The 10,635-nt window shown below is 36.5% G+C and overlaps 1 protein-coding gene across 1 annotated transcript; it reads right to left on the bottom strand.

Moving 5' to 3' along the window:
* Positions 1-2,886: 2,886 nt before the first annotated feature.
* Positions 2,887-5,005, bottom strand: LOC308609591 (heat shock cognate 71 kDa protein-like; the record flags this gene model as incomplete). Its single annotated transcript, XM_081223301.1, is given in 2 exon segments — positions 2,887-4,897; positions 4,901-5,005. Coding segments are annotated over 2 exon segments (1,938 nt in total). The 3' UTR covers positions 2,887-3,064.
* Between the last annotated feature and the right edge of the window lie 5,630 nt (positions 5,006-10,635).

Below are 10,635 nucleotides of genomic sequence, written 5' to 3'. Positions count from 1 at the left end.
AGAGAGGAGTGACTTCACACAGAAAAGTGATGGATAAGCAGGAGTTGAGAGAAAATATTCTAGGTCTTTATGGTGGTGGACATTGGAACCAGTCTTTACATAGTGCTCTAGGTTCTGCTTGAATCCTATAGGAGCTTGTCATGCCATTCAAAAAGCCAATGCCAATAAAAGGGCCTACATAATCCAGCCTACTGTTTTCTAATCTAAAGTCCTACAACTACTTCCTGTTGCTCACACGACTTCACTCACATCAGTCTCCTTGCTTTTCCTAAACCATGTCAGACATAATTCCACCTCTAGGCCTTTACAGTTGCTATTCCTTCTGTCTGGAACACTCATTCACTAATAACCTCAACTCTCTCTTCTGATCTCCTTCAAATGTCACCTTCTTGAGTTCTTCATTGACTGTTCTATTTTAATTACAATCTTTCTTTACTCTAAGAATAACTATATAATTTCCCTGTTTTATTAATTTTTTTCTGTAGCACTACCACCACTTAACACAGTAAATATTTCACTTATTAATACTCATCGCCCATCAAAATGTAAGCTTCATGAGAATTTTTTTTAACTGCTGATACCCCAGTACCTAGCACTGTGCTTGGCACATGGTAGATGTTCAATACATATTTTTAATGAATAGCCACCACAAGGAGAACTTTCTCTAATTCCCAAATAATTAAAATAGTGCTGTATAGATGGAGGAAATATATCAATGTAAAAACAGTAGAATCCAGAAATGTAGTCAAATATAAATACATGTTTAGTATATGGTAAAGATGGTAAATAAAGTCAGTGAGAAAAGTTTGAATTAGTCAATCAGTGGTCTTGGGATGATAATCTGGCCTGGGGGTTCCCAATATTTTTTCAAGTAATTACATACATTAAATTATATTTATTTGTCACATTAAATTATATTTATTTGAATGTATAGAGGAGTCTGATCATGGTTGAAGGCAAGTGATCCAGGAGTTCTGACAGACCATAACCCTTCCTGGCCACCCCCAAGGCTGATGAGATCATGTCTGTGACCACCTGAAGGATTGTCAGTTGGGAATTTCTGAGTTGATCATTTCTAAGGAAAAAAATCTGGACCCCTATTTTTCTAATTAACCCAAGAAATAATACTGGTGGATTCAAGCTATAAATGTAAAGTTTAAAGCCCATAAAATTATAAGGAAACAAGATTTTTCTAAGCATTATGATATATACAGAAGCAGAAGAAACTAAATTGATTAATTAGAAAATATAAACATTTAAAAATTCAATGGAAAAAAATCCCAACATAAACAAAATTAAAAAAAAACAAACTGAGGGAAGTATTGCTATTATATTAATTTTCAAAGAGCTAATTTAAATAAATAAATAAGAAACGTAAAAAAAAAAAAAGGAATTAGAAAAATTGGCAAACCAACGGAGAGGAAATCCACAGAATAAAAGACCAAGATGGCTAATCAACTTGTTTAAAAAAATTCTGTTTCATTTATAAATAAAACAAAATTTAAACAGTTAAGAAATGACAATACCCAATATATGTGAGTTGTGAGAAAATGAGCTTTCTAAGTCACCCAAGTTATGTGTCATATTCCCTTTATCCATTTTGTCCTCACTATGTTTGCTTTATTTCTGTTCTTTCAAAGTTATCTTTGTTTAATATGACATAATTGAAGAAATGAAGATGGTAAACATCCAAATATGTCATTTTCCAGCAAATTTTCTTATGCTCCCTGAAAATTAGTTGCTGAAAACTTAGAACTAAAAATGAATCTTTGGTTCTATTCAAGTTTGTTCTCTCCATGAGCAGAGTATTACTGTGATCCCTGGATTGGAATTCCTTGAAATCATACTTACAGTAGCACAATTTTGATACTTTATAGATAGCCACAAGTTAGGATACGTCAAAGTGGAACGTTGGTCTAATTTTTTTTTATCTTATTACTTTTGACCCTGTGACAAATATTTTCTTAAAATAGAGAGTGTGAAACAAAGAGATAGAGAAAAAAAATCTGTAAACTTCTGTTTACCTACTTTCTTTTCCCTTTTTCTTCCATTCATACTTTCTTCCAAAAGCCACACTCTGGTACAATTTACTTCAATTACTCCAGATCTTTTAGATTTTAAATGTTTGCAGCATTTTAAAAACTACATTGTATAGAACAACATAGTGTTGACAATTTTTTATTTTGCTAAGGAAATAGAATTTTAAAACGCCAACTACAAAATACTATTCCCATGATTTCATAAAGGAAAGGCAAGTTTTTGTTGTGGGCACTCATTTTAAAATATCTTTTTTATTTTAAATCATTATAGATTAATAGAAAGAATCCCCAAAGTTACAGAAAGATGCTGTATACCCTTTAACCAATTCCCCCCAATGATAAAATCTTACAAAACTATAATGCAATAACAAAACCAGGAAACCAATATTGTTACAATCCACTGGCCTTATTTAGAGCTCATCAGTTTTATGTGCTCTCATTTCTGTTTGTATAATTCTATGGAATTTTATCACAAGTGTAACGTTTTGTAACTACCACCATATTAACAGTATTAATAGTACTATCACTTTAAGGATCTTTTGTACTGTTGTCCTTTTATAAATGCAGCCACTCCTCCTCCCCATCTCTAACAACAGGCAATCACTAATCTGTTCTCAAACTCTACACTTTTGCACGTTGAAAATGTTATACAAATTGAATGATACAGTATGTAATCTATTGGCACTGGGATCTTTCACACAGCATAATGTCTTTAAGATCCAGTCAAGTTCTTGTATGTATCAATAGTTTGTCCCCATCTATTGTTTTTGTCTTGTTTTGTTTTGTTTTGTTTTGTTTTGCCAGTTTTACATACAGTTTTATTTAAGACATTGCATTTTTCACTTACAATACAGTGCTTGTAAAGTGCAATGTTATTTCCTTTCCCTGTTCACACTTTCCATGTTCAAGTATCAAGAATGCCCAGTTTACTACAGCAGCTCAACTTTAAAACTGCTATGGAATTTGCTACAAATTTGAGTCCTTCAATGTTGTGTGGAACAATGCTAAGCCTATGCTAGGCTGGCTTAATCAATCTCTTCAATGGTAGGCCCAGAGGAGGCACCACCAGACGGAGGAGCTCCACCACCAGGAAAGACCCCATGCATTCCTCCTGGCATGCCTCCTGCACTCTGGTACAGCTTGGTAATGATGGGGTTGCAGACTTTTTCCAGCTCCTTCTGCTGATGTTCAAATTCTTCCTTCTCTGCAGTCTGGTTCTTATCAAGCCAGTTGATTATTTCATTACACTTATCAAGAATCTTCTGTTTGTCCTCATCATTAATCTTGCCTTGAAGTTTCTCATCCTCAACAGTAGCTTTCATGTTGAAAGCATAGGATTCAAGATAATTCCTTGAAGACACCTTATTCCACTGCTTCTCATCTTCAGCTTTATACTTCTCTGCTTCCTGAACCATGCGTTCAATGACTTCCTTGCTCAAACGGCCCTTGTCATTAGTGATGGTAATCTTGTTCTCTTTTCCTGTGCTCTTATCCACAACAGAGACATTGAGGATGACATTGGCATCAATATCAAAAGTGACTTCAATCTGAGGAACACCACAGGGGGCAGGAGGTATGCCTGTGAGTTCAAACTTGCCAAGCAGGTTGTTATCCTTGGTCATGGCATGCTCACTTTCATAAACCTGAATGAGTACACTGGGCTGGTTGTCCAAGTAGGTTGTGAAGGTCTGCATCTGCTTGGTGGGAATGGCGGTGTTGTGCTTGATGAGGACAGTCATGACTCCACCAGCAGTTTCAATTCCAAGGGAAAGAGGAGTGACTTCCAACAGCAGCAAGTCTTGAACATTTTCAGATTTGTCTCCAGATAAAATGGCTGCCTGGAGAGCTGCACCATAAGCAAAAGCCTCATCAGCGTTGATGCTCTTATTAAGTTCTTTCCCATTGAAGAAGTCCTGTAGAAGTTTCTGAATCTTGGGGATGTGGGTTGAACCACCCATCAGGATAATATCATGGATCTGAGACTTGTCTAGCTTGACATCCCGAAGGGCTCTCTTCACAGCGTCCAGTGTGCAATGGAACAGGTAAGCATTCAGTTCTTCAAATCGGGCACAGGTAATTGAGATATAGAAGTCGATTCCTTCATAGAGGGAAACAATCTCAATACTGGCCTGGGTGCTGGAAGAGAGAGTGCACTTAGCACATTCACAAGCAGTACGAAGGCGACGGACAGCCCTCTTGTTCTCACTGATGTCCTTCTTGTGTTTGTGCTTGAATTCTGCAATAAAATGGTTGACCATCTGGTTGTCAAAGTCTTCTCCACCTAAGTGGGTATCTCCAGCTGTAGATTTGACCTCAAAGATTCCATCCTCAATAGTGAGGATTGACACATCAAAAGTGCCACCACATAAATCAAAGATCAGCACATTTCTTTCTGCTCCAACCTTTTGGTCTAAGCCATAGGCAATAGCAGCAGCAGTTGGTTCATTGAAAATTCTAAGTACATTGAGCCCAGCAATAGTTCCAGCATCTTTGGTAGCCTGACGCTGAGAATCCTTAAAGTAAGCCGGTACTGTGACAACAGCATTGGTTACAGTCTTCCCAAGGTAGGCTTCTGCTATTTCCTTCATCTTTGTCAAAACCATGGATGACACCTCCTCTGGATAAAAACTTTTTGTCTCTTCCTTGTATTCTACTTGAACCTTAGGCCTGCCTTCATCATTCACCACCATGAAGGGCCAATGCTTCATATCAGAATGGACAACAGCATCATCAAATCTTCGTCCAATGAGGCATTTGGCATCAAAAATCTTGTTGGTGGGATTCATTGCAACTTGGTTCTTTGCAGCATCACCGATCAATCGTTCAGTATCACTAAAGGCGACATAGCTTGGGGTAGTTCAGTTCCTCTGATCAATGACAATTATGTCCACCTTTCCATGCTGGAAAACACCCACACAAGAATGGGTGGTGCCAAGGTCAATGCCAACTGCAAGTCCCTTAGACATGGTTGCTGGAGTGCAGGCCCGAGTCCACTGAAGAAGAAAACAGCAACCTATAGAGTTACCACCACATTCAACGAGATCCCCATCTATTGTTGGGTATGGATGTACCATGTACCATAGTTTATTTAACTACTCACCTATTGAAATATATTTTGGTAGTTTTCAGTTTGGAGCTACTACAGATGAAGCTGCTATAAACATTTGTGTAATGCTTTCATTTATCTGAGATAAATGCCTAATAATGCATTTGCTGCATAATAAGGTAGTTGTAGGTTTAGGGTTTTTTTTGTTTCTTTCTTTGCTTGATTTTGTTTTTGTTTTTGTTTTTAAATTCCCTTACATTCCTGAAGGATATTTTGCTAGATATAAAATTTACCGTTGACAGTTCTTTTATTTCAGTACTTGAGAAATATTGTGCCACTTCTTTCTGGCCTTCATGATTTTACATGAGAAATCTGTTGTCAATAGAATTTGTGTTTCCATATAGGTAATGCATTATTTCTCTCGGGTTGTTATATATATATATATATATATATATATATATTTATCTTTGGCTTTCAGAATTTAATTCTGACGTGTCTTGGCATATATTTATTTAACTTTATCCTATTTAGGGTTTTCTAAGCTTCTTGGGTCTCTATGTTTATGATTTTTGCTAAATTAAAGAAGTTTTCAGCCATTTGTTCTTTGAATATTTTTATTCCATTCTCTGATGCTGATGATATTACTGTTACCTCTTTCATTGTATTCCCATAGGTCCTCTAGACTCTTTTTATTCTCAGTTTGTTTTTTCTCTGTTATTAACATTGGGTAAATTCTATTTATCTGTCCTTAAATTTACTGATTTTATGCTCTGTCATTTCCAATCTACCATTAATCCCATCTGATGATTTTTTTCAAATTCAGTTACCTTATTTTCTATTTTTATAATTTACCTTTGGTATTTTTATATCTTCTATTTCTTTGCTGAAATTTCTCTTTTTTTCATTTGTTTCAAATGTGTTCCTGATTGCTCACAGAAAACACTTTTTTGGAAAGATGAATTAAAATCCTTGTCAGATAATTCCAACATCTGTCATGTAAGTATTGACATTTCTTGCCTTTCTTTTCTTGTTCAAGTTGTGATTGTCCTGGTTCTTAATAAAATGAATGATTTCTATTGTATCCTAGGCATTTTGGGTATTTTGTTTTGAGACTTAGGATTTTGTTTAATCTTTTTAGCAGGGAGTCATCCTAGTTAGATGTAGCACACAGATCTGGGGAGGGGATAGAAATTGTTACCTGCTGCGCTCTACTGTTACAACCCCATAAAAATGGGTAGTGCTGACTCACACCACCTCACTGAAAACGTGTGAGTTGTAAGCTCTGTCCCCTTGCCTAAACCAGAAATAATAGTAGTGGAAGAATTATATCACTTAGACCACATCACGCAGCCTGATACACCTTGTTGATGCTGGATGGTAATGAAGGTTCAGCTCCCAACTGGGCTCCGCTGACAGAGTGGGGTGCATAGAATGGAGTTCAAACTAGTCCCTTGTAAAACCACTTTATTCACTTTCATTGTTGCTGAATGTAGGTGGAGACTCATCTCCCTTTGGTACCCTGCTGAAACAGGGGAGATTGAGAAAGCAGACTGCCAACTAGCCTGCCTCACCTCCGTAAGTCTTGTTGTTGCTGGCTAGTGTGGCGTCCAAGCTCCCTGCTGGATTCCCTTGTGACTACCATGGTAAGGGAGTTGGAAGCACTGCCTGCTGTCACCACGTGGTGGATGGAAGATCAGCTTTCTGCTCAACTCTGCCAAAATTAATTTGGTGGGGGATTCTGAGAGAAGCCTGCTTCCACCAGGCTTGGGATGAAAATCAGATCCTTGCTTTGCCCACAACCAGTCAGGGGAAACAAAGCACCAGACCCTGTTCCTACAGGAAGGAGGAGGTGGGCGGATAAGGTGTCCATTCAGCCTGCCTTGATTTGAGGTGTGGGGGGGTGTAGAATGCTAGATTTTCCATCGGTATTTGGCAGGATTAGGTCGGGTACTATATATTTTTTTCTCTGTTCTGTCAGGCTATGCTTTATCCAGTCTTTTGGATAAGGGGAACAGTTTTTTCTTCAGCTGTGCCCATTGGTGACTTTAACTTGGGGGCCTCTCCCCTTCCCCATTCAGGATATATGGGAGGCAAAAGGAAATTCACGACATCATTACTAAAATCTCATGTCCGTAGCCAGTCCGCTCACTTCTTCCTATCATTCAGAGTCTGCTTATAACTTTTTTTTCGGTTTTGCTACGACCAGGGGATTTATTTCCAAGAGGAAGCACTAGGGAGAAATAGGATTCCCATCTTGGCAGACCTGGAAGTTAGAAAGGCAATTTTAACACCAAAAGGAGTAGAAAGGACATATTCTCAGAATAAATGATGATAGTCCTTCCAAAGAAAGGAAGCTAGAAATCGTACATTGAAATATAAAATTAATATGTGCCTCTTTTTTGCTCATTTCATCAAGACCTAATAAAATCCTAGTTATTAACCTGCATGCAGACCTATGTTTGAAAAGATTGGTTTAAGGTATATCACATGTGTTTATACAACTTTGGCTTTTTAAGCTGCCCAAATAAGTTGGATGGCTTGAGGATCACAGATAAAGGGACTCTCTATATACAAATGTTTCCCCCACTGTCTTAAGAGTAAGAATCTAGATGACACATAGATAGATAGATAGATAGATAGATAGACAGACAGATAGATACTATTAAATTGTATAACTTCCATGCATCTCATATTGTATGATAGGAATACCCTATAAAATAGACATAGAAAGTGAAATTAAACTAGCTACACAAGAAGTTCTTTAAAATATATGTTTTTTAAGATGGTCATGAAGAACCTAAGGGCAGGATGGGAATAAAGATGCAGACCCACTAGAGAATGGACTTGAGGACACGGGGAGGGTGAAGGGTAAGCTGGGACAAAGTGAGAGAATGGCATGGACATATATACACTACCAAATGTAAAATAGATAGCTAGTGGGAAGCAGCCACATAGAACAGGGAGATCAGCTCTGTGCTTTGTGACCACCTAGAGGGGTGGGATAGGGAGGGTGGGAGAGAGATACAGGAGGGTAGAGATAAGGGGATATATGTATACGTATAGCTGATGCACTTTGTTATACAGCAGAAACTAACACACCATTGTGAAGCAATTATACTCCAATAAAGATGTTTAAGAAACTGCTTTTTATAAAATAATTTTTTGTTCTTTTTTGCCAGCTTTTAAAGATTGAAGTTTTTCTTATATTACAAAGCAGCATAATCTCAGAATTTATTAAGAAAAAAAGAAGAATTCACAACCCAGGTGATTTCGTTTGGTAGTTATTTCCAGTAATATAATTTCTACAACAATCTCCAGTTACCTTTGGTAAGGTGACTTCCTAAGCACAAAGTGTAATTTTTCAGAAATTTAACCATAAATAGTATTAAGTGATAATACAGGAACAAAGAAGTGTTATTAATCAAGACCAAATAAGAAAATTAAAAAAGAACTATATTCTTGCAGTTGTGTGCTGAGTATTTTAGAAAATATTAACTAATTTCTGTACTACAAACACACAGGAGATCTAGAATAAGATGCATTATATAAACAGTACAAAGTCCATAAGGAAAAATTTTATAGGATCTTATTGATTTCCCATATAAAGGAGTTAGTGGTTAACAATTTTCAAGATTGTTCTTTGATAAGATGTTTTTTTAAGCCTGGCTAATATATTCACTCCTAAGTAAAGGCAGGCCAGTCTGGATGAGTAATTCATTGACACCACCCTTATTCCTACACTTATACATTTTGGGGGGATCTTTGCCTCAGATGTTACTCTTCATTTATAAATCTCAAATTTCATCTATTTCATGAACCTCCATTGAAGCTCAATGTATCCACTAATTTGGCACTTACATACTACTTTCTGGCATCTCTTGTATTGAGAGGTATTGATATTTCTGTCTTGTATTATTTATTAATTATTAAAATATTTTTAGCATCTTGATGGGTGTTAACTTCTTCAACTAAAAATAAGCTTTTAAGGGTAGGCATCAGGCCATATATCTCTGTACTGTTCACAGTGGTAGGCCTAAGGTCATAATAGAAAACTTTTATTGAACACTTACTATGTGTCAGAAACTGTGCTACATACTTTATATGTATTATCCAATTTAATTATCAAAAACACACCCTGTGAAAGAGGGGATTGTAACTAACTACATTTTACAGATAGAGAGATAAAGTGAAGGGAGGTCAAGAAACTTGTACACAACCATACAGCTGATAAATCATCTCACAGTAGTATCTAACAGATTAAAAACCATATATTATATTGCTTCCCAAACAGTGAGTTCTTATATATAACTTTATGAAGGAATGAATGAAATTGGTTCCTAATAATTCAACCTTCTAAAACCCTTGGATAAAATAACCTAACTAGGATGCAAAAGTACTTGATTGATTCAGTTAATTCAGTTTAAAAATGTCGAAACAATTTTAAAAATTAGTTTAATTTGTTCAGTGCTAAGCAGACAAACAAAAAATGGATTAACTGGGGCTTCCCTGGTGGCACAGTGGTTGAGAGTCCGCCTGCCGATGCTGGGGATACGGGTTTGTGCCCCAGTCTGGGAAGATCCCACGTGCTGCGGAGTGGCTGGGCCTGTGAAGCATGGCCGCTGGGCCTACGCGTCCGGAGCCCGTGCTCCACAACGGGAGACGCCACAGCAGTGAGAGGCCTGCAGACCGCAAAAGAAAAAAAAAAAGGATTGGCTGAATTTTTCACTATTTGTGGCTAAAATTTTGCGTTATAACTCAATGTAAAATTTAATTAAATAAGAAAATTGCAAATATTTTTAAACAGTAAGAAAATAAATATTTCTATTCTGACTATGGGGGGGGCAAGCAGAAGTAGAATTCAAACCTAACCTTCTCCAAAAGCTGTGCTAACATTTATTTAATATTTATTTAATATATCTACTGTGATGTGTGTGTTTTACAGATACAAACAAAGTCTTAACAATCATTGCTTTGGGGGTGATAATACTACATCTGTACAATTTTCCTCTTTCTACCTTTTCTGTTTTTTAAATATACTTAAATGAGCATGTGTTATTTTTACAATTATAAACAAAATTTTAACGTCTTTTTTTTTTGAGGTAAAGAAAAATGTCAGACCATGTGTTTCAAAAGAGAAAGGGTTAAATGATGTTCAGAATTATTGGACAATCAGCTTCAAAATGAGTTAACAAAGCTTAGTTTAGGCCAATTGAAAAAATTAAATATAAATGTATTCAAAATATTTTATCCTTCCAGCAGTAGCTTAATATCACAAATACTTTCCATGTGAATAATGAGTCTATATGCTCTTGGCCTTTAGATTTACCCTAACTTGAAGATCTTATGGAAAAACTCAAACGAACTTTTTGGCAAGCCCAATATTTCTTCACAGAGGTACACCAAAGGTTTTGGAAATTATCTTATATGAATTATTTGATGATTCAGAAAATACACTGGAGCAGCCTATATCTAATGGAAAACTATACAGACACTACTCCTACCAATTTAGAATCAGAACCACCCCAGAGACTAAAGTCAATCACTTCAGGA

This window comes from Mesoplodon bidens (assembly GCF_964165515.1).
Source record: "Mesoplodon bidens genome assembly, chromosome: X".
Taxonomy (NCBI): domain Eukaryota; kingdom Metazoa; phylum Chordata; class Mammalia; order Artiodactyla; family Ziphiidae; genus Mesoplodon; species Mesoplodon bidens.
The sequence above is the reverse complement of the archived record's forward strand: the minus strand, read 5'-3'. Positions and strand labels throughout refer to the sequence as shown.